At 38.3% G+C, this 25,097-nt stretch overlaps 2 protein-coding genes across 3 annotated transcripts; both read left to right on the top strand.

Moving 5' to 3' along the window:
- Positions 1–3,028: 3,028 nt before the first annotated feature.
- Positions 3,029–6,344, top strand: kcna6a (potassium voltage-gated channel, shaker-related, subfamily, member 6 a). 2 transcript variants are annotated; one of them, XM_056251131.1, is made up of 2 exons: positions 3,029–4,832; positions 5,592–6,344. In XM_056251131.1, the coding sequence occupies exon 1, from the start codon at positions 3,383–3,385 to the stop codon at positions 4,808–4,810; it is 1,428 nt and encodes a 475-aa protein (XP_056107106.1). In that variant the 5' UTR covers positions 3,029–3,382; the 3' UTR covers positions 4,811–4,832; positions 5,592–6,344. The 2 variants fall into 2 exon arrangements, with proteins under 2 accessions (XP_056107106.1, XP_056107107.1); XM_056251132.1 differs by lacking the exon at positions 5,592–6,344 and adding an exon at positions 5,022–5,161.
- Positions 6,345–8,941: 2,597 nt separating this feature from the next.
- On the top strand, positions 8,942–14,294 carry kcna1a (potassium voltage-gated channel, shaker-related subfamily, member 1a). Its single transcript, XM_056251133.1, has 2 exons — positions 8,942–9,591; positions 9,940–14,294. Exon 2 carries the CDS (start codon positions 10,164–10,166, stop codon positions 11,640–11,642), a length of 1,479 nt encoding a protein of 492 aa, XP_056107108.1. The 5' UTR covers positions 8,942–9,591; positions 9,940–10,163; the 3' UTR covers positions 11,643–14,294.
- Positions 14,295–25,097: the final 10,803 nt, after the last annotated feature.

Raw genomic sequence — 25,097 nt, forward strand, 5'->3', positions numbered from 1 at the left:
ATGACATTTGAGAAGATTTCCTTTGTTAATTCACATTCAAAACTGACCCTTTCATGTTGAGCAGGACACGGTGCAGGGCTTCCTTCCTTCCAGCAGATCCAATCGCAGCTGTAGACGGCAGACGTCGGTTGTCTGAGGCTAAAAAGGGCAAGTCTTAATCAAGGACTGTAATTATAATCCGGAAAGAGTCAGGAGAGGAACAGAGTATGCAGAAGAGATACCTTCCAATCTTCCGGATCTCCAGTCTCGGGTTTCACCACCACCACCCCTTGCCTCATGCCATGGTCGCCTATCAGCAAAAACATGGTCATCAAACTCAACTGACACCCTGCTAAAACTGGTGACCCCTCAAACCCCAAGAACTGGCGCAATGCCTTGCAGTCGTATTCACTTTCTATGGAGGAAGCCTTGATCTGCAGCAGCGTAAGGTGTTGAAGTCAGCAACAACTTAGCACTGTTTCACACTATGAACCTGCTGAGCTTCAGTAGCAGGTGTTTCTTAGCTTGTTTTGACACAACCATTTTTCACCTTAAATGTAGTAATTAGGTGTTGTTGCACACCATCTATCATCCACCATTTAGGTCACATTAGAATAACTACATGAAAATGGGTTAATAATGGTTAAGAAAATTATAATTTAGTAGAAAATCTCTCAGCAGCCTTCAACCTATCATTTGAAGCTATCAATCCCATAAATCAGTCTGTGTCACGTCTGACGGAGAGGACACTAACGTTATATTAGCTATAGCTGCTAGTTAAGTCTTATAGTTAATAATAAGAGATATCACATGGAACTTTTTAGTAAAATAATTATAAATAAACACTGTTATTTGTCATCTGTGGAACTTAATAGTCCAATTTTCATTCGCTTTGGTTGTCCAGGGGGAAAAAAGAAGCCTGGACATTCACTTAATGACATGAGGGTGAGTAAACGAAATAATTTTAGAATGACCTATCCCTTTAAAAAGGAATGTTACCTCACATGCAAAGCAACTACTGAGCCAAAACATACTTGTGTATGTGAATGAGTACAAATGTGCCCCACTATACACACACGCGCGTTTTTTAAGGTACTATCACACACAGGGGATGATGAAAGTATTAAGTTCTGTTGGACAAGAGTGTGTAATATAAGTTGATAAACTAAACAGAGACGTTCTCGAAGTTCATCTGAGCTTTATTTAGCAACGGGAAAGACTCCTATACTATTATAGCATACACAACTGCACAGAAGCAGTGAGAAACTTTCATTGAAGATTAGCGGCGCCACAGGTCGCAGCTCCATATAAGATCTTTGAAATCTGAGGGCTTAAGGGTTGTCATACCTGAAAACATGATACATTTCTTGGATGTACCATCACACCATTACACACAACAAGGTGAAACGTGAGCCCCGATTCCTCGCGGAGCCTGACGGCATCTGAACATTGCAGGAATTCCATACTGACGTTTGGGTGTGAATAGAATGATGATATCTCGTCCCATAGGGCTGTCCTTCACTCACATCACCAGTGCTAGATGCTGTCGTTTATTAAGGTGGCATATTGCATTCTGTCAGCATTTTCCTCTCATGGGAATCCCTGGCCTTTCTGCCTTGAATAGAGAAATTGTCCTGTTTGTCGGATATCTCCAAGATTCAATCTACTGTTACTGATTGCTTGGAGACGCCTAACTGATTTATCATGTCTGTTTATATCCATGCAGAGTTATTTTTAATGTCGGGAGCAGCAAAAGTGTTGTGTAATTTATTAATAAAGAACACAAGAGGTACAGCTACAGCTATAACCAAGTTACTATCATACACTATAAAACATATTTTGGTTTAACTTAAAGTTAGCTGGTTGCCTTAATTTTGAGTTAATTGAAATTAACATTTTGAGTTAATACAATGGAGATTGGTTTAATAAGTAGAAACTCAAAATACATTATCTGAATCACATTATCTAAGTTGATTTGACAAAAGATAAAAAGTTGTGATAAATTTAAAATTACAGTGAAGTGATATAGAAATCTATATATATAAAAAAAGAAAACTATAATTGATAAGAGAGTAAAATAACTTGGCTTTTAGAAAGAATGAAAAAACACTTCCATTTCTGCTGGTTTAATTAAACGTTTGGTGTTCACCAAAATGGTTAATTTTGTTTTTTGGCATATGTTAGTAATGCGTCAGTAGGCCTACCACTGATGTAGATTGTAGATAGAGGTCCCTGACTGGCTCTGCTGAAAACAAAGATATCACTAGCACAGGTCTAACAAGCAAGCAAAAACACAGAATATATGAACCAAGACGACTGATCCAGACAGCTTCCAGCACACAGGTGTCGGAGGTGTGATGATCTCTCTCTCACTCTCTCTCTCTCTCTCTCTCTCTCCACATCACTCAGCACCAATGAACCTGAGGCATGATCACATTTCTACTTGGGCCTCATTGGTGTTAGTTGTAAACTTGTAGAGTGTAACGGCTGCTAATGCTTGATCCAGTGCGAGTCTGCGGGTGCTCAGGTGTCAGTCAAGCCAGCACTTTCACCTCTCACTTCAAGAGGACCCAGATCTGAACAGCACTAAAACTGTTCTTTTCGGTGTGAAATGAACAGTTTGGAACAATTTTTTAATTTGCAAACTGGGGTGGGTGGGGGGTTGAGAGAGAGAGGTAATGTGTGTGTGTGTGTGTGTGTGTGTGTGTGTGTGTGTGTGTGTGTGTGTGTGTGTGTGTGTGTGTGTGTGTGTGTGTGTGTGTGTGTGTGTGTGTGTGTGTGTGTGTGTGTGTGTGAGTGAGTTTGTGGGAGGGTGTGTGAGTGTGTGTGTGTGTGTGTGTGTGTGTGCGTGTGTGTGTGTGTGTGTGTGTGTGTGTATAGTCGAGAGAGAGAGAGAGAGAGAGAGAGAGAGAGAGAGAGAGAGAGAGAGAGAGAGAGAGAGAGAGAGAGAGAGAGAGAGAGAGAGAGAGAGAGAGAGTGTGTTAGGGGTGAGTGTGTGTGTGTATTATAATTACAATGTACTTGACAAATACAATGAACAAAAACAATATCAAGCTTTTCAGTCTTCAAATTACAGGTTCTAACTTCGTGCCAGTACAGTTCAAACCAGCCAAGGCGCATTGCTTCAGTCACAATGTGCCAATCACAGTCAGCCCACCCTCTGCTGTCTCAAGCAGTCTGAGTTACTATATCTGTTCCAGCTCTCGGCTGAGCGTGTTGGCAGTATGACTTTCTATTCCCTTACACCAATAAACCGGGTTTGAATAGTTTTTAGAAGGTAGTAAAGTTTCAGAAGTTAGTTTAGGGCTCGATCTCCGTCAGGCTGGAGCTATCGGATCCCCAAAACTGGTGGAGTGGCGGCAAGTCGAGGAGGAACAACAGGCAACACTCTCGAGGGCCAAAGATGTCCCGAGAGAACCAGGATGAGAGCGTGGACCACGCTGACCCCTTCCAGGACGTCTGTGAAGTGGAGTGTCCTGACCAGGAGTGCAGCGAGCACGTCACCATCAACATTTCAGGTCTGCGTTTCGAAACGCAACTTAAAACACTCGCAAGATTCCCGAACACGCTGCTAGGAGACCCGATTAAAAGGATGCGGTTCTTCGACCCGTTGAGGAACGAGTTCTTCTTCGACAGAAACAGACCCAGTTTTGATGCGATCCTGTATTACTACCAGTCAGGTGGGAGGCTTCGAAGACCCATCAACGTGCCGGTTGAGATTTTTATCGATGAAATCAAATTTTACGAGATCGGTGATGACGCCATCCAACATTTCCAAGAGGACGAGGGTTTGCAGAAAGAAGAAGAACGGCCCATGCCGTCCAGCGAGTTTAAGCGTCAGATCTGGCTGCTGTTCGAGTATCCTGACAGCTCAGGACCAGCCAGAATCATTGCTATAATATCTGTAATGATCATCTTGATATCCATTGTTATCTTCTGTCTAGAAACTTTGCCCGAATTTAGAGAGGATGATCGTGTGTTCAATAACCACCTTGCGCCGAACGGAACGACTTCAGGAACAAAATCAAGTCTATTCATGGATCCATTCTTCTTGTTGGAGACGATCTGCGTCGTTTGGTTTTCCTTCGAACTGTTTGTAAGGTTTCTTACATGTCCAAGCAAAGCTGCCTTCTTCAAAGACATAATGAACACCATAGATATTGTGGCTATTATTCCATATTTCATTACTCTAGGTTTAGACCTTTCCGAGGCCGATTCAAACTCACAACAGAGCACGTCCCTCGCCATACTGAGAGTTATCCGCTTGGTTCGCGTCTTCAGGATTTTCAAACTCTCACGGCACTCCAAGGGTCTCCAAATTCTCGGTCAGACCCTACGAGCGAGTATGCGAGAACTCGGACTACTGATATTTTTTCTTCTCATCGGCATTATATTGTTCTCCAGTGCGGTTTACTTCGCCGAGGTGGACGACCCAGAATCTTCTTTTACTAGCATCCCTGACGCGTTCTGGTGGGCGGTTGTTACCATGACTACAGTTGGATATGGCGATATGTATCCCGTCACCATTGGAGGCAAAGTTGTTGGATCAATGTGTGCCATTGCAGGAGTTCTTACAATCGCCCTGCCGGTACCGGTAATCGTGTCGAATTTTAATTACTTCTATCACCGAGAACACAACGCAGATGAGCAGGTGGAGTACACGCACGTGACCTGTGGCCGCCCCTTGCCTTCGCTATGTGACCGAAATAAAAGCGACAGTAAACCCTCTCTCGTGATATCAGAGCATTCAAACGACGACGACTGGAATTCATCAAGCGTATCAAATTTGAATCCATCAGAGGAACATACTGACAAACTCACAGATGTATAAGAAATCCAAAAAGAGCTTTTATGTGAGTATCACATTCTGTGCGCGTACGTTTGGGGATCTTGTTTCTATGGTTACAACTCTAGATAATGACCGTAGACAAGTCAATATGTGCCTGACATCACATTAGTTGAATTCTAGATTAGTTTTCTAAGTTCCAAAGTCGAGAGAATGAGCTTTGTGTTAACAGAAAATTATTTGTCCTCTTCTTCAGGTGGACAGCGGCGCTCAAACTTAACTCTTTCCCCACCATTGACGGAAATTTCCGTCTTTCTGTGTTTTCACTGTTATACGGTAGGGGGCGCTATGACACATCTTCTGTTCGCAAAGAATACAACATCTGATCAAGCAGCAGAAACAAGCGATGTCATTTACATGTGTATATGTAAAATAACGTTCAATCATCAACAGTAAACAACATATAAATCAAAATTAAATGAATGAAATAGGACTGTGAAGCTTTGGGGGTGTTGATGGACTCGATCTGTTTTGATCATCGTTTTGAATCCCAGTGAAGTCTTTGAAAAAAATGCGTTCACATGATATTTGTGAAAATAATCAAAAATGCTCTGTCTGGGTGGCAACTTTTTAAAAAAAAAACTCTGGTGGGGACAGAGTTAAAAGGACCAATGTGATATTATGGGTATCAATCGCCCCCTTGCGGCGGGGTTAGGGATCTAGAGAGTCCGACAGCCTGGAACCTGTTTGAGAAGGCAAATGTCACACTCACTGATGGGTGCATGTCTCATTATCTGTCACCACCTGATGTTACTTCTGATTGCAGGATGCAGCAGATGTATGAAGGCATTTCTTCTCTATAAAGAAGACAGAAGTTCATATTATCTTCGTAAACATGCAATATGTGTGTGCATTATGACCTTTTATGTCCGTTGTTCGTCAGGGAAGGAAATATGTTTGTATTTGAAAGGAATGTAACAGCAAAGCTGATACTGTTGACTTTTTTCATTTACCTATTTATGTGCATAATGCAAATACATACTGTAGCCTATATGTGAAAATATTATAGCTTTCATTGTGACGTAAGTGCGTCATCAAACCTGATTGTTGTCAGACAACAGGTAAAGAGAAACTTTCAAATTTAGCCAAAATATCAATGAAAAACAAAAAATAAGTGATTGTAAAAATGTATACTCACAGGCTGCCACTGATTTTGTAATATATTGTAATATATTTGTAATCTAGAACTTATTTAAATATTTATAAATTGATTTAAGTTTTGTTTAAGCCTTCATTATGTCAGTGCCTTATGAGATATTGCTCTTAAAATATCTCAATAATCTCTGCCTTGTGCTTTCTGTGTGCTTTAAAAATGCAAGAGTTGTTGTTGGCACATGTTGCCTTTGCTCAGGATGAAATGTAATTGAATGGTCTGACACTTGTTTCCTTAACATTTGTTTTGATTTGTTAACCTGCCCACATGACAGCATCAGACCAAGTGAATGAACTATTTTTCTAACTTATTAATGAGGTAAGAATGAACTTATTTTTGGTAAATAAATAATTTGTCACATTCATATTAGAAGTTTGTTTTCATCATTTTTTCACTAGCATTGTAGCATGAATAATAGCCTTGAATAATATTTCTGACTACAGTGCTTAGCATAAGTGAATACACCCATGCTAAAGTTGACTAAAAAGAGGGATAAAAAAAATCATCTTTTGGAAATTGATCTTAATGCCTTAATTTAAAAAATGAGGAAAACTCCAACCTTTATTGAATGAATAATGTATCGTAAATAAATAAATCCTTCCTTAAAATACAGGGTGCATTAGTCAGGACACCCCTATGTTAAATTCCCATAGAGGCAGGCAGATTTTTATCTTTAAAGGCAGTTATTTCATGGATCCAGGATACTATGCATCCTGATAAAGTTCCCTTGGCCTTTGGAATTAAAATAGCCCCACATCATCACATAACCTTCACCACTTAGAGATTGGCATGGTTTTATTTCAGTTAGCCTAATAGCTGTATTGATTTACATTGAGAGAGGATCTTATGGAAAGTACCCCAGTAACATAGGGGTGTCCTGACTTATGCCCACTGTATTTTAAGGAAGAACATTTATTTATTTACGATTCATTATTCATTCACAAAGAAAATTGGTGTCCTTAAAGGTTGGAGTTTTCCTCATTTTTTTTTTAATTAAGGCATTAAGATCAATTTCCAAACGATTAATTTTTTTTTTTCCTCTTTTTAGTCAACTTTAGCATGGGTGTATTCACTTATGCTAAGCACTGTATAGGCTTATATGTGATAGCAATGGTCCAAGAAACACTTGCAATTTAACTAGATTGGGTTGGGTGTCCTTTTTAAAGAAAGTGAAGTGGAGGCATGCAATTATTTTATGTCTCCAAAATCAAGATGAAGTAAGTTGGTCACGGTCAGTTTAAACAGAGATATGAAACACTTACAAAACTGCACAATTACTCCATCAATAATGTATAACAGGTGGGATCTATGACACTTCAGACAGCTCTGATTAATGACTACCGATGCATTTATGTTGATTGAACTAATCACTGCTCACCGAAAGTAGGCCTACATGTACTGAGGGGAAGTCATTGAACAGCAAAGTGAAGGGAGGAAAGGGCTGCCCATTTCTTATTCATGATATTTAGCAGTTAAGAGCTCGCTGCAGCTGCTGTTCTAACAGTGCCGGATAATAAAAACTGTTGTGCTTGTACTCTGGTTGGCTGATGGACATGTTCATGATTTATGTGAAACAAATTAGTAGATCAACTGGATATACTAAGTTTCATGAGTTATCTTATACATTTTAGCCTATATTTATTTATAATTGAATGTATCTTTTTATTCAGGCTTTTCCCTCTCTTAATTGTGTTCCATGACACTAATGGAAAGATGTCATGCACAGATCAATCATTCCTGTGGTGTTTACACATCGTTTGGTGATGTTTGTATGCCACCTACTGGTGAATAGGAGGAATCATCGCCGTCTCCAGACGTGGAGTTGTGTCAATTTAATTAAGGAAAGTATTATTACTTTCTTTATCAGAATTATCGGATGATGTAATAATACTTTCCTTTAATTCAATTGATATATACAGTTTATATATGTGTGTATGTATGTATATATATATATATATATATATATATATATATATATATATATATATATATATATATATATATATATATATATATATATATATATATATATATATCAGTGAGGTTTATTAAATACATTTAAGCTTATTTAGTTTAAAGCTTTCTGTAATGAACATATAATTTTCAGTTTCTGAACATATCTTGGTGGTGGAACTATACAGAGATTGTAAAATAAAATAATAATATTAAATAATATTAAATATAAAATAATACATAAATGAAATGACAGACATTCTTGAAATGTTGATGTAAATAAAACAACTTTGTATATCTTTTACAAATATTAATCATAATTTATTATTATTATTATTGCAATATTATAAATATAATTTAAATATAAATATAATTTACATTATAAAAAGGGCACATGTAGCCTCAAATATTAGGCTACATTTATAATAACTGGCACATGTCAACTGCATCTTAAAATGATTTCTCTTTTCTGTCATTAACTCACATATCAGTGGTATATTCTTGATACATTTGTGAATTATAGAGAGTGATTTTCTAAATGACCAAAATATTAAACAAGCAATTTAAACATTTCAAGGGGGGGAAAAACCAGTTAATTATTTAGAGAAAATTGTGGGGGTTTTTGGGAGGGAGAAGCCTATTATTGGCATTTGCTGAAAAGAGCTCTAACCGAGGTGCTGCACAAACCGCCGTCCGTCCAAGTACATACACCCACGTTATTCTATAAATATTCCAACCCCCGCACGATCTAGTCTCCCATCAACACGCATGGAGCTGTGAGGCTCTATAACTCTTTTGGGTGGAAAGAAGTCGCAATATTGCACGAAGAAGAGCACTTTAGAGGAGCCGTCTTTTTATTGTGGTTATTGGTTAGTGTGGTCAGTTAAAGTATCTGTGCACATTAGTGCTCGGCGAATCAGATACTGCGCCAGTGTTGGCACATAAATGCTCTCGCGCATTGCGTGGACAAGCACTTGTGGCCACGCATTGCGTCGAACCCCTCCCCCATACTGTCCTACCCCCCTCTCCCGCTCCTCGTTCTCCCATGTGCAATACAGTGCAACAATATGTTGGGCATGATTAAGGAATTATTCCCTCTCCCCTTATTGATCTCCCCTTTAAGAAGCCTTTCGCTTCCATACACCACTGTCAGTGTGTCCAGATAAAACAGACCGCTCGTCATCTTGTCTACTCGTAAGAGGGAAATTTTGCTGATGCAGTAATGTCTGGAAATGGTATGGTTCGCTTTTGCCCCCTTAATGTATCTCCCGCCTGAGCTGAGCTGCAGCATTACAATTTCTCATGCAGTACAAGCCATTTACACCAAGGTGCCGCCGCACGAGCATGAGCGCAGGGAGGACGTTGCGGCTTCATGTTTTCTTTTAGCCTTTTCCCCCGCTTCTTGTATTTTATCCCTCGTTTAAATTGAATGTGAAGCTTTGTAATACATCTCAAAGCCATATTTCTGTCATTATAGCGTCGCGTGCGAATGTCGTGAATCATTTCATTTCATTATGGATGTGACATTTATGGACGAACATTTTGAAATTGAGAAGATGTGAAGAAGCTTTTACAAGGGCATTTTCTACAACAAAAGGGAATCGAGGGTGCATTACTGACAGGAGACTGCCGGCAGAAGACGCATTCCTTCAGTAGCGAGGTGAGCATCATAACTGCATGTATCTGCCTGAAGTGAAAGTCATTTTCATGTTTTCCTATCAATTTATGTACTCGAACTTACATCTAAGCTATTCAATAATATGTTTCCCTATATATAAAGTGAGAAGTAGACTGCATGTATGTAGTGATGGAGCAAAAGTGACAGTGTCCTGTCACATCTTTTCAATAACCTAAATTAGCACAATGATTCAGAATTGTGCCCTTAAGGCTGTGCACTTCTGTGATATATACATACAATAACAAGTAAATAAATAAATAAGTAGTGTGAACTTGCTGAGCTAGCAAATATCGCCGCTGTTCGATCCATTTTTCTCTGACTCGGTGACAGAGGCAGCCGTAGTGGATGCAGCGGAAGGGAGCGATGGTCGAATCAGTGACAACCGCAGTGGGGCCACACTGAGGAAAGATCAAGTCATACCATATACCCGGGGATCGAGATAGATTTAAGGGTCTGGAATCGGAGCAAAGTAAGGAAAGCGACGCCTTGGGAGGGCAATTGGATGTCTACTCAATTAAATTAACTCCTGCGGAGCTCCAACTTTGACCTGCAGGATGACAGTCGTGCCTGGGGACAACATGGATGAGACCTCTGCCGTGCCAGGACATCCGCAGGACACGTACCCTCCTGACCAGGATGATCATGAATGCTGCGAACGGGTGGTCATCAATATAGCTGGGCTGCGCTTCGAGACCCAGCTCAAAACTCTCTCCCAGTTTCCAGAGACTCTCTTAGGTAACCCAAAGAAGCGGATGCGGTATTTTGATCCCTTGAGAAACGAGTACTTCTTTGACAGAAATCGTCCGAGCTTTGATGCCATCCTCTACTACTATCAGTCCGGTGGAAGACTGAGAAGGCCGGCAAACGTCCCATTGGATATGTTCTCGGAAGAAATTAAGTTCTATGAACTTGGGGTCGAGGCGATGGAGAAGTTTCGCGAAGACGAGGGCTTCATCCGTGAGGAAGAGCGGCCCTTACCAGAGCGTGAGTTTCAACGGCAAATCTGGCTTCTGTTCGAGCATCCCGAGAGCTCGGGGCCGGCCAGAGGAATTGCTATCGTATCTGTTATGGTCATTTTAATTTCCATCGTCATTTTCTGTTTGGAGACTTTACCTGAACTGAAAGAGGACCCTGCAGGGCGGATACAGACTATAGGCAACACCACCTTCTACTACAAACCAAACATCCTGACCGATCCCTTCTTTATTGTAGAGACCCTCTGTATCATCTGGTTTTCATTTGAATTGATAGTCCGCTTCTTTGCTTGCCCGAGCAAAGCGGCTTTCTTTAAGAATATGATGAACACCATTGACATCGTGGCCATCATCCCCTACTTCATCACGTTGGGCACAGAGTTAGCGGACGAGCCGGACGGAAAGGAGGGAAAGGGCGAGCAGGCAACATCACTGGCCATCCTCAGGGTGATCCGTCTGGTCAGGGTGTTCAGGATCTTTAAACTATCCAGGCACTCCAAAGGCCTTCAGATTTTGGGGCAGACCCTCAAAGCCAGTATGCGAGAGCTTGGATTGCTTATTTTCTTCCTCTTCATTGGCGTCATATTGTTCTCCAGTGCTGTGTATTTCGCAGAGGCCGAGGAAAAAGGGTCCTACTTCACCAGCATCCCTGACGCGTTCTGGTGGGCGGTTGTGTCGATGACTACCGTAGGCTACGGGGACATGGTGCCAGTGACTATAGGGGGCAAGATCGTGGGTTCCCTGTGCGCCATCGCCGGGGTGTTGACCATCGCCCTCCCCGTGCCTGTCATCGTGTCCAACTTCAACTATTTCTACCATAGAGAAACTGAAGGAGAGGAGCAGGCCCAACTCCTCAACGTGAGCAACCCGAACATCGCCTCTGATTCCAACTCCAGTCGTCGCAGCTCCTCGACCGTCAGCAAGTCCGAGTACATGGAGATAGACGGAGACATAAACAACAGCATCGACAACTTCAGAGATGCCAACCTCAGAACTGGCAACTGCACTACCGCTAATCAGAACTGTGTGAACAAAAGTAAGCTGCTAACCGATGTCTAGAGACACAGTAGAAATCTCAGTCAAGTACTGACTGGTCACATATGAATGCTTACTTTACCTCCTCTCGTGAGCCCTTGCAATGCGAATATCTTTACAATGCAGACGAAAGAAAAATACTACACCAAAACATATAGAACATAACTGCAGCAAATGAGGCAGATGATTCAGTATATACTTAGTCTAATACATTTCCAAAGAGGATGATTCAGAAAAAAGCCTCCACGAGCACCTAGCTAACGTCCACAGGCACTGAAGGACTCTCGACGATGGGATTACTAAAAAAATCACGCATGGACTGCAGACTACATTTCAGCAAGCTGCACACTGCATCCGGGAAAGTGCATAAAAGACCAAGTGCAGTGTGCGGTGGACGCCTCCCTCGTCCGTAGGTGGTCTTCCCCAACTGACCAGCAAAGCACCTTATAATGAACAAGACTTATCTTCTGCTGGGATGCTACGGAGGCCAAGGTCATCGCCTCATTGACATCCGCATTGCTGCTATTTTCCAGCAGATGCTGTAATTTAGATATCACCAAGTGATTAAATGCCATGCCCTTTAGATATAAGACAGCACAATGCCGAAAGAGGAGCCTCATAGTTAGCATGTTTAGATTATCCTCGTTTTGATATTGGCATGCGTCGGACATTACCTCATGACGATAGGACACCTGTTCCTGTTTTGCTTTTCTTTTGCATTCGGTTCCATCAGCTCCCCCTCTCCATCAACCTCCTAATTTGTCGCCATGAAAAGTGCACTAGTGTGTCATGATTTGAGATGCTTATCATTTAGGTGTATTTAAAGACTGAATGTTTAACCTTACGGGAAACAGAATCTTAATGATATCATAGCATGTCAAAAGAACCTGCATTATGGCCTACTCAACTAAGGTACTGTGTATCCTAGTATATTTAATGCATGACATCGGTATAACAGCTTGTTGCAATTGAGATACCTCATAAGGGTGTCGTTGTTACAATCAGGGAAACTAGGGACGTCGATTCCTTGACATTTTCTGAAATGTGACAAAATATATATGCAAGCCCCAACGCTGGGATGCAAACTTTTCAACCTAAAAAGTAGTCAAAGACACAGAAAAAGAACTATCAAGATACTATCAAATGCATATACTCATAATAAGCGCACCTGTAAAAAAAAAAAAAAAAAAAAAGATTATAACTTAAATAGTGCAGTGCATGGGCATTCTCTCTCTCTCTTTGAGAAAAAAAAAAGAAAACTATGGGCAATTATACTTCACGCTTCCATTTTGCGATCAAATTTAGGATTTATGAAATCAAAAATCGCTTAATTTATCTTAGCAGGATGCAAAAGAGAACATGGCAGAATTACTCATATTAGTTGCTAGTGCCTTTGACCCTCTCAGCAACCGGACAGGTGAAAGTGCCTCAGAGTAACTGGAGTTTTGGGCAGGGCAAGGGAACAATATCTGCTCTAGAACTGTCATAATGTATGTTGAGGCTGGTCATTACAGTGTATTTCGGAGTGCTTTTCATTTTCGTTGTTGTTTTGCCAAAACGTGACACATGGTTGTCAGGCACAAACTCAAACATTTGTTTTCATATGACAGCTGAGCTTGAGTATGAAATCAGACACATGACTTTCACATGACGGGACCTTTTAGAGTTTTCGATCTGCCTTTCGTTGTGGTTTTGATTATGTTGTGCCATAATAAAGAGTCTACCTCAGTGAGGTCGCCGCACAGCTCACTGCAGAGCAGAACATGAGATACATAAGAGCCTGTGAAGTGTGATGATACGTCAGAAATAATACACTTAGTGTGCCCTAGAATTAGCCTTTTTTCAAGCACTTACAACAAACGCAACAATGCGACCGTCCCTGACCCCTCGTATCTGTAACGCTCCATTGCTAAGCACAATCAACATTCACTTTGGTTTCTGTTTTGCGATTTAGTCCTTATTTAAAAGAGAGATCTGGGAAGAGACCACAGCACAGGTTTTCCTAAGACCACAGGGTACAGAGTAGAGTTTAAAGTTTGCAAATTGCTAAATCATTTTAAAGCATGTCCTCAAAAAGACATGTCTACGTAATGTTAAAAAGTCATGTTTATCCCATTAGTATAGCAACCTCAAATTAAGACGGGATATTAAGCCTGCACCCTTCCGGGCCATATGCACACAGGTACTGTAAACGACCAAATTTTAATGCAGACTTAATTGATTTGTGGAGTGTACTGATGATGACTTAAACTTTAATGTGAAATCTTGTGTTCATGCTAATGAGGGCTATTTCAGAGCATAGAGCAAAATGCGAAATATTCAAGTTTTTCCATTTTCCTTGATAATTAAAAAGCGCTTTAAAATGGCCACGATTAAATTAGTCTTTTTGGGTGTAATTTCATTTGACGAACACAAGCAAGTCTGCTAAAGCACTAGCAGCTCGTAAACAAGTTGCCTGATCATGTGACCTTTATTGATCCTTGAGGTGTGATTGTAATCAAAGGCAAACTGCAGTATTTTACCATTGGGCAGTTTCCTATAACACTAACACGGGTTTAGTCACCTCTGCTGTAGCTCTGTGCCAGAAGGAAGTTTTCAGGGCTTTATTTATGTGTATTTTGTTTAGGATTCATAACATTGCTTCGGCGGAAACAAAAATGGGCTTAGCAAACGTAAAATCATGGTGTTATCTAGAATTAACAGGCTACCAATCATGCAGCATATTCATTTTAATATGGTAAATGAAACATGATGAGATGAGTAAGAACTGTTTCTACTGGGCATGTGAGTGGTGATCAAACCCTATGGTGCTATGCATAATCCTATATTTAATAACTACACCATATATCATAGCAATAGGGATTAAGTGTATTACAGGACTGTCCAGAATGCTTATTTTGATATTTACCAAGGGCTGTGGCAAACAAACTTTTGATAAGAATAGAGATGTAAACCTATTATAATGCAAGAGGACAAACAATTTCCACCAATGATCATTTTTCATGTACTTTATGTTGAGAGACTAAATAAGAAATGTTCCTTAAAGTGGAAGTGTTGCTTCTTTTTCCCTATTGAAGCAAATGATGTTAGTACTGTGGTACTAAGAAGTTTTATTTTGCATCTGATATAAGGTGAGGACCGTTTATGAGCAAAATTTGAAAAGAATTATGGCTTAGGAGGGTAGGTCTTTTATCAGTTGAGTCTGTAAAGGTGTAAATCCATAGCATACTACATGTTTTATTTTTATTTCTTTTATTTATTTCAACCATTCTATTTGGTTGCTTTGCATTGCTCAGAATTGAACAACAAGCTGAAACCTTATTTCAAGAAGGGATGAAAGGTAAAATACACTGTAGTGGAATAAAAAAAGAACTAATAAATGACTGACGTGCCATCATAACTAATACTAAGTTACCCGATGTGAAAGCTAGTTGTTGAAAAATGAGGATCCCTAGGTTGTGGCCTTTAGGAGGATGTCAGACATACTTATTTTCTTCACCTGCGTGGCCTCGTCTAGCTATATTACCATGTTACGTCCATGTGGCACTATAGTTAACTGTACTATAACAAACCCATGCCCTTGATAAAACTACAGTAGGCTCACAAACGAGTCCATGAGACAAGCCATTACAAATATATAGGAAGATTATAGCTTGTATTATCAATATCATGAAATTAAAAAAAATGGCATTAGCATCGAAAATGTACTGTACATTGTACTTTTTTTTTGTAATAACCTTAACTCCATACCGCCATACCAAACCAAAACTCAACAGCAACCTAGCAATTGCAAAAATCTGCATGGTGTATGGAAGACTGCATGAGCTTAGCCTTTCAAAACTGAGGATCAACTATATTCTGGTTGCATCATTTTTTTAAGCCCTTGCTGTCATTTGTTCCTAAAGCCATCTTCATTATTTATACGCCAATGTTATTTTTGTTCCCTTTCGTTTGGGAAGTTCTTTAATCTGTCAAACTCCACTGATCAGATTTCCGTATTGTGTTTCTTTTTTTATTTCGGCTTCATTTGAGATTTTGCCGTTTGCTTTCAGGATGCTGAATGATACAAGTCATGGAATGATGCATTTGACAAAACATTCAATTCCGCCAAAAAAAAAAAAAAAACTAGAGTCCATACAGTCATTACTGGCCATCTCAGCTACATGTTTGTGTTAGACAGATGATGACTCCATGTTAATGGTTGTTCCATGTACATCTGGTCAAACTGTTCATGTCGTCTTTTACATGTTTCTGTACGTTCGTTTTTTTATTTATCTTTGTTATGCTAAATTATTTTTTAATGTTGTCGTACATTGACAAAGGCATGGTCTGTGATCTATGCAAGGGTTCTTTTGTTTCTTATGTCAAATATGATTTGATCATACATCCAAATCAATAAATTTTTAATTATCAGCTGTCAGGTGTATGTTACTGGTTTTTGGAAGCAGTGGCTGTGGTATATTTTCTAAATGCTATAGCTTTGATAACACAAGTAAATGACACTTTTCATGAGTGCGCAACAATTTTGTGTCCTGTTACTTTTTTTTATTTTATTTTTTTGTTCTAAGCATTAGGTGCAACAAAATGTTTTGTTGTTACATGCTTGATAAACTAACATAAAATAAACTTGAAAAGTAGCGCATTAAATGCCTGTATCCCCCATAAAATGGGATAAATATCATACTTTCAACATAATCTGTTGAAATGATATTCAATGCTTAGCAGTAAAAACTTTTATCAGTTAAGTCTGTAAAGGTGTATTTACATAATGTTTTTTACAATTTATTTTTATTCGTTTTTCTATTTTGTTCTTAATCTTGCATAGATTTTTTATATATTTTTAATATCATAATTGTACCATAATCTGTTGAAATGATATTCAATGCTTAGCGGTAAAAAATACTTTTATATGATTAATATATTTTTTTAAATTATGAAACCATTTTAATGACCAAAACGTAGTTTATTCACGAATAACAGATATGTTGTTTGCTGCATGATTTTCTGCATTAATATTACATAAAAACTGTGACATGCAGGAAGTGACATCACACTTTCTACAGCATGACTGATGACAAGTAAATAGTATTATTTTAGTTTTTTTTCTTCAGTTGACGGTATTCAATCAATCAACCAATTAACTTTGTAACCCAAATAATTGTGTGCTTTTTTAAAATTGTTTTAATGTTATAATTATCGTTATGCTTATTAAATGACACAAATAAGGGTTTTAAAGGCTTATTTCACCCACAAAATGAAAAGAATTCATCATTTACTCACCCTCATGTCTCCAAACCCACAAGACTTTCGTTCATCTTTGAAAAACAAATGAAGATCTTTTTATTTTTCCCTCCATTGACAGCTTCAAAAAGTCCATATGAATAGATCGGTTTGCACAATCGCTTTATATGATGAACAGATTGAATTTAGGCTTTTATTCGCATAAACATTGATCAGTGAACTCAAACAGAACCTCATTGGCTCTCACACATCAAGCAAGCATGCGTGAGCTTCCGTTTACCACAACTGATGTGCGAGTTGATGAATATTGATGATTTATTTCATTGTCCAATTGATGAAAAAGAAGAGTTTGAACCCTGTTTATGGAAACTGACAAATATTCAGTCACGATGAAGGACATATGATGAATATATCATGCAGTGCAGTGCTGAACACTTTGTCCTTAATTCAAACTTATCAAAAACATCCTTAGTGACAAAAAAAAGTGATCATAATGATATTGAGGACGGTCTATGGAGCTTTCTGTGTGGTTATGTGTATTGTAACAGAAAGCCCCAAGTCATCCAGCTCACACTGAACAGACATGGCAACAAAAGGATGTGAACGGGCAGTTTACATCGTCAACAAGATGTCTATCTCCTGCTTTCAATCCGTATACCGCCTGCCTTCCCTAATACACACCCACATCAGGCACATTTGGTTTCCCTTGAGAGTTGAAAACATGATATTGGAGTGTCTTGTGCTCGGAGTACCCTTGCTCTCTCCTCCTCTGCATTGCCCTCTGGAGCTGCAGTTCTCTGCAGGCTGGAGCTGGGGTGGGGTGAGCTGGCGTCAGGCCCAGTGCAGTTCCTCTGTCCTGTCCTGTCCTGACCGACCACATGCGTCCTATGCTGAGGATCTGAGACTGATCTCCACGTGTTCCCTGTCATAAAGCAGTTTTATCTCGTGATGTTAAAATCGTTCACATGGATCCTCCAGCTGTGCCATGATGGAGCTGGAAAACTCCACCTCGCAATTAACAGCCGCTCCAGTCTGGGTAATCTCTGCCGTCTGCTGCGCTGATTGAGGATTGCTCCGATTTCTCAGTCGCAAAAACAGACCGCCCTAATGGAAGCCCCGAGATATCCGAGGTCAGACAAGGTTATTGGCTTGAGTGCAAAGTCAGTGTTTTTGGTTCATTTAGGGAATAAATACTTTGGGGCAACTTATAGCAGAGTATTAAAGCAGTGCATTTTTTTGTTTTTTTTTTATTAGAAAGTATATACTTTCTAATGAAAATGATATACTAAATAAATACAAATGTATTGGGTATATTTAGTATTTATGTAAAATTATAAATATTATATATATATAATTAATATATCAAATATATATTTTTATTAATATATAAATATAATATGTATTAATACAAATTAGTAATATAAATATATATTAAATGTACCCATTATAAACATATATATATACACACACACAATACCCTACTACATTATAAAATGCTAAAAATCCAGTGCTTTATACCTATCTTTTTATTCTCTAAATACAATTATATATATGGAATAAAGTGAATATAGAAAAAAATATTATATTATATAACATTAAATTATATGTTATTATTATATTATTTTATATCAATTATTTTATTTTATAAAATAAAATACAGTTAATAAAAGAGACAGCTAATGAAGTATAGATTTTACCAGAAAGTTTGAACTGTTTACAGGCAAGAGTATTTTTCATGACAAGTTGGGTTGTCACTTTTCTGTGTGCACAAGCTGCACATGTTGTGTTTTATAAATACCTGCTGAAATAATTCTGAAGGGAACACACACTCACACACACACACAGATGTAAATACTCATAAATCAGATGGAAAGTCGGGCTAATGGGACTTTGCATTTCCCTTAGTCAGGCCTCTGGCAAGTTCAGTGCTGCTAGTCACTCCCTTTAAAGACGGAAACTCTGCGCAACTCAATACAGATGAATCATGCATATCCTGCTGTCATCATGCGAGACTTTTCCTCTATCTGAATGCAACATTAATGTCTTGACGAATGCAAGTCTTTCAGATGTGTTTTGTGTCTTCGGAAAGCTTTGAATGATCTGAAGCACATCACACTGCATTAGTCAGATTGAGTTGCAGATGGCATTGTTCCTGCATGTGTCATGTGTTCTGAATATGATTACCTGATAAAGCGTTCCCCCTCTCTCTCTCTCTCTCTCTCTCTCTCACACTGACTGCGCTGCTCTGAAATCAGATGGTCGCATCGGACTGCGTAATGCAGATATTAATGCATGCATCAATACATCCACCCATCCATTCATTCAGTCTGTGCCATTCCTTTGCCTCACTTTATGGTTTCTTCCTCTTCGCATTATCTCTGTAATGCTGCCGTCAGCCGTGTTTAATAATTAAAGGCATGTCCATCAATTCGTCCATCTTATGTAAACTATGCACAGTGCTCTTTATCAAACCAAGGCCAGTAAAAGTTGATGCGCCGTATGCATAGATACAGTAATAGCCCTGAACATATGTGCGCTACATAGTTTGGGGAATTGAAATTGAAAAGATAAAGGGAAAAAAGAGCACTGTGCTTTGTTTTGTTTTTGTCAGGTAGCATGTTTTTATGCTGTCCATATGCATATCCAGCACTTGTCTCAGCACATGTATGTATCAGTCAGTACTTTAAGAGTGCTTATGCAGTGCATATGCTGCTTCTCTCGGTCTATCAGTCAGTACATCTAGCCTTTTAATAAGTTGCAGTGGCTGAGCATTGGTTGACCTCACTGTTCCCAGAATACAGAATACACACTCCTTCCAGCTGTGTCAGCCTGCGGCACTGAGGACGGAGGAGAAAGAGTCATCATCATCCATCACCATATATATACAATCTACAGCTCACACTGTCGTTTAAGTTCCATCAGACTCGTTGAAGAGGGTCATGTTTGTCAGTAATGTGATAGTGTCCGTGCGCAGAAGTGCTGTGATGTCCTCATTGTTATATGTTTGCTGGTAATGCATATGTTCGCTCCCTTTTAGATTTTAGAGAGCACAATATTGCACAGCAGATGATTCATGTTGGCACTGATGTTTTTACAGTAACGGCATTTTTATTGGGGGAAAATGTTCATATACTTGTCAATAAGCCAACTCTACAACATATTTCATTCCATCATAGCTCTTTAAACTATTTTTTTTTATAAAAACAAAACTAACAAACAAACGGATAAATAAATAACACTAATAGATTATTTGCTTTTGCTTTACATTAAAAAAGATTCATTGGTTCCATTTGTTAACATTAATTAACATGAACCAACAATGGAAAAAATACTTCTAAAGCATTCATTTTAGTTAACATTGTTAGTTTATGATAGTTAAAGCAATAACTATGTTAGCAAATGGGACCTTATATATATATATATACACACATGTATATATATATATATATATATATATATATATATTTATATACATATATACATACATATATATATATATATATATATACTATTTTCATGACATTTATTATTATTTTTTACTTTTATTTCTTTATATTCAAGATCTTAAACCCTGAAAATTGATGTTTAAGGCTAAAATTATTATTATTACTTTTATTTTGATATGTCTTAAAGCACTTGGATCACAATAATTGCTGTATTTATCTATATATTGCATCTGTATTGTTGTTCTTGTTGCTTTATTTATTATTTCTATTTATTTATTACATGCACTGATATTTTTAATAATTATTTAGAGTTCCTAAAATGGACTAAATCAACATCTATCATTCTAACATTGCAAATTTCTTGCCAAACATAATGGATTTCTGTGTTATTATCCAAAAGAATGTTTAAATTGAATTTTAGAAGAATGTCAACATTTTTGACAGAATATAGGCCTACATCTTATGAACATAAATGATATTAATATATTTTTTTATATATTATATCAGAAATAAATACTTATGATATTTCGAGTTTTGTCTATTAACCAGTCAGTTTATTTCCTTCACTCTCAGGTTCAGTGTGACTCCTCCTCTCCGGATCACATGATCTACGCTCTCAGTTTGTGACATTGTTGGCAGCATGAAAGTCACTCTTCTTAGGTATCACATCATCAACCGCAGCTGATTTTAGACAGTTTACACTTTTCAAACGTCCTTGACTTTGATGTGACAGCAGTTTATGGATATGATCATTTTATCCTTTTTTTTTGTTGCCAAATTTTACTTTTATGGTCATTATTTTTGAAATTATATATATATATATATTTTTTTTTTATATATATAATAATAATGATAATAATTAAACTTATAGAATAAAATATAGCTCGTGTTTTGCATTGTAACACATTGGTTGAGTATGTTACCTTTGATAGAATTTGAATATAATGACAATGATCCAAGTGGTCTTTTTTCTTTTTTTTGCGAAGCATGAAGAGCGAGAAGTTTTGTGCCAGTGCTTCGGAGCTCTCTCTTTCTCTCTCCCACTCTCTCCCTCCATCATTCTCTCAAGAGCAGTCAAGGACAGTCAGGTCAGAAAGGCTCAGCAGCACCCAGCAGGCTTCTGCAGTCTTCCATGAAGCAGAGAATTCAGCAGTTTAGAGCGCCTGCGTGAGAGAGTGAGTGAGAAAACTCCTGCAGCAAAGAATATCTCACTCATTGGCATCCAAATCAGTCCTGGCATGAGAATGTGAAATAACTGCAAACAAGCATTAATGTGACAGTCAGAAAGGTATGTATAAATAACAAGGAATGCAATAAGATTCCTAAGCCTCTTCAATGTCAGCTCAACGGCATCAAGGAGATTCACTGCAGTATGGTGCAATATGTCCATGTGTATCAGTAGCAACAAAGTGTGCATGCAAAAACCCCATTGCTTGCCCTTTAAAAATGATTTGTGTTATATGCATGCTTCTTTTTGTGTTTTGTCGGTTGCAGCTTTTTGGTTAGTAATGTAGAACTTTACACCCCCCCCCTTCCTTCCTTTCCCGCTCCCTCTTTCTCCCTCCCTCTCTCTCCCCCTCTGCTGTGGGTGCTGACTCACTGTCACTGGCCCAGAATATGCTGTCTGTCTGCATTAATACCCTGCTCACCTACCCACCAATAAATGCTGCCTCAGCACCGAAAAGATAGCTAAAAGCAAATTATGGGATTATATCATTCAGTTTAATGTGCATCACTATGGTAGCCTACATGCGTGTTTGCAATGACAGTGACATGTTAGATTATTATGTTAATAAGCTGAATGCATATTCATAGAGAAAGGATTATTGTTTGTTACAATTATTGTGCAGAAATATAATCATTTTAGGTGGTGGTATACCTGGTGTCCGGTGGTGGACATCTCACTTTCACTCAAGAACAGTAGAGGACGTATTATGATTTCTCACACAGAAGACAGCTGGACTAGACAGCGAGTGTGTCGCTACTGCCATCTACTGGAAACAACAAACTCCTGCATAAATAACAGCAAATGTGAAAGATTAAAGGAAAAATTCGCTCAAAGTGAATATTCACTATTTGCTCACTCTCATGATGTTCCAAACCTGTAAGTTAGGCCTATGACATGGAGTGCTGGAGGGGTTGACGTATTTCTGTAGGCCAAAAACCTGGAAACGAGTTAGCATTTTACCACGTCTGATTCCTTTTTTTTGTATGTAAAATTTCCTGAGATTAGGTTTGGAAGTTTTTCACGTTTTATTCTACAGCATAAAATACATCATTAATAGCTACCCCTTATGATAGTTTAAAAGCTTTTACTTGTCTGAGAAAGGCAGTTGCTAATAAGTGGCTAAATGGGACTACAGAGGATATGTGGAGACATTAAACGTTATCACACCGAATTAATCACGAGTTTGTTATCCCTCTCTTTCATGCTAAATGTTTTTTATATCTAACGTTATATATCTATATATAGGCATTGAAAGAGTTGTTGAAAGTTTAGTGACCCGGAAGTCATGTAGTCGTTCATAGCTTAGCTACTTTAGCTTTTTTCTTCTGCCTATTGTTTTTAGGCTTCAAAATTCACAAAGGTTGTGTTAATTTGTGATGAAGAATCTTCATGTGCTATCGGAAATTTCCTACTTCCCAGTTCTGAAGTCGTGATTACGACCACATCATATTCAAATTATGACTTGAGTTGAGAGAGCGTTCATGTCGAATTATTTTTAACTAGGCTAGAAAACAAGTAACTTTAGGCCTGTCTATTTACGATAATTCCGATAACACATGAAGGCGGCATCATTTTCAGGTTGGCCTATATGTCATTAAACTAAAAAATAAATACATTTTAGCGTTTAGCTGTAAATAATAACTGCATGTATTTTATTTTGTGAGAGAAACGTTTTTTTTTTCAGGTAATGGTAACCACAGTATTATTTCACTAAATCTAACAACCATTCTAAAAGCCCATTAGAAATTCAAGAGCGAACCCATGACGTCACGACTGAACAATTTATTTTGATAAATAATCTGAGCCTAATCTTTGCAATTTGTTCAATCACATATGTGTTATGGATTGACATATTCTTTATTTTCAATTAATAAAGTTCAATTTCCAGGATGTGGCTATTTGAAGGGGTTCCACGACCATATTCATAATCATGTTGTTTTTGTCTAATTTGAGTTGAATAATGCAATTAGTGCCTAGTATCAAATGGGATTGAGTTTAATCAGCAATTTGGCGGGCGATCTAGCCAATCAGAGATAAGTGGGAGGGTCCATACTCATGACATCATCAACACTATATAAACCGTCACCGCGTAAAGGAAAGAACAGAGTACTTCTTCTAACCCTAACGCTCTCTGGCTTCCTGTACGGTATTTATACTGTTTTGTCTTAAGCTTTCAGTATATTACAGGAAGTTTTCCGTGGTTCCGATTCGTGTAAAAAAGCTCTAGAGTACTCTGATGCTCGGTCTCACAGGTTTGAGTGTTTTGTGCGCGGACAGTCCTGCTGCCGCGAAGAGTTCAACTCTGTTGCACAGGCTTCAGATCTGTGGGCTTCCAGCAGCCCGAGCAGATTAAACTGAGCATGGCGAACTTTTGCGGACCTCTCCAGTGATCCTGCAAACAAGCCCGTGCTCACACACTCGCTGCGGGTTAGGATTCCTCCGAGACAGCCGTTTCATTGCGTTGTGTACAACAGACTGGTGTAAGTGCTCGAATCATGCTTCGTGTTGTATTTTTTTTTTTGTTTTTTTTTGTTTTTTGTCAACGTTCTTCTAACGGAACTGCATTAAATCATTTCATTGGTAACTATGTCTGATGGCGCCCCCTATCTGATCATTAAATGGGCGTTTTTTTTTGTTTGTTTTTGGTAAATCTAATATTCTTGTTTGAGAAAACTGAAGTAAACCACTGAATAAAGAGCGTTTTAGAAATACTAGATGTGGTGTTTTTTACTTCCATGTTGAGTGTTTAGCTTTTTAACCCTTACGTTAAAAGATGTTTTGTTTGCACTTAACTTACACATGGTAGGCTTGCGTAACGTGACCTTCTTAAATTCGTTATAGGTATTGGTGTGAACAGGCCTTTTTAATATTTAATATTTTATTGTTTCCTATTGGGTGTGTATAACTTGTCCACCCTGTTATTACTTTATCCACCTATACAAAGTTAACAGGTTTATCAAATGAATAATTGTGTGGTTTTTAAGTGACTGTTCGACTGTTATGTTTCAAATTCCTTTCAACAGACTGTGGACGCGTTGAGGTCGACCACGTCAAATTTGAAGGCTAAAATTGCTTTGTTGCATCGACTTTAATCAACTTCAATATGCTTAATTTTAAATGGTGTTATTTATGACTATGACAGGTTTAAAGTTGATGTTGGCAGTAAGATCATGATCTTTACTGGGGACACAAGGCACAGAATCCCAGGAATGACTCAAAACATTTGCCCATGTTGCTGGACATTCTGACTTTGCAGAAAGTAGTTGTATATTAATATTACTTTTCAGTACAAACAAAAAAACTGCTAATTAATTGTGAACATTGGTATAAGATGCTGACAAAACATGAACATGTTCATGCTGTTATTTAGCACATTTTGAAACCTCTGTATCCCCTGAGAAATGTTTCCAGTTTAAGGTAAGAGAGGTTTTCAACTAGATATTTTCTTTTAGGATTGAACAGGGGTGTCAACCCTGCTCCTGAAGACTAACATCCTGCAGAGTTTCTCCAACCCTGATCAAACACACCAATGCCTGAAAGTCTTCAGATTTACATTTTCAATTT

This window comes from Rhinichthys klamathensis, unplaced genomic scaffold (genome assembly GCF_029890125.1).
Source record: "Rhinichthys klamathensis goyatoka isolate OS25496 unplaced genomic scaffold, OSU_Roscu_1.1 h1tg000076l_1, whole genome shotgun sequence".
In the NCBI taxonomy this organism is placed as follows: Eukaryota; Metazoa; Chordata; class Actinopteri; order Cypriniformes; family Leuciscidae; genus Rhinichthys; species Rhinichthys klamathensis.

Bases quoted from the DNA above. Each gene is read 5' to 3' on its own strand.
- kcna6a (XM_056251131.1), top strand. From the start codon at position 3,383: ATGTCCCGAGAGAACCAGGATGAGAGCGTGGACCACGCTGACCCCTTC.
- kcna1a (XM_056251133.1), top strand. From the start codon at position 10,164: ATGACAGTCGTGCCTGGGGACAACATGGATGAGACCTCTGCCGTGCCA.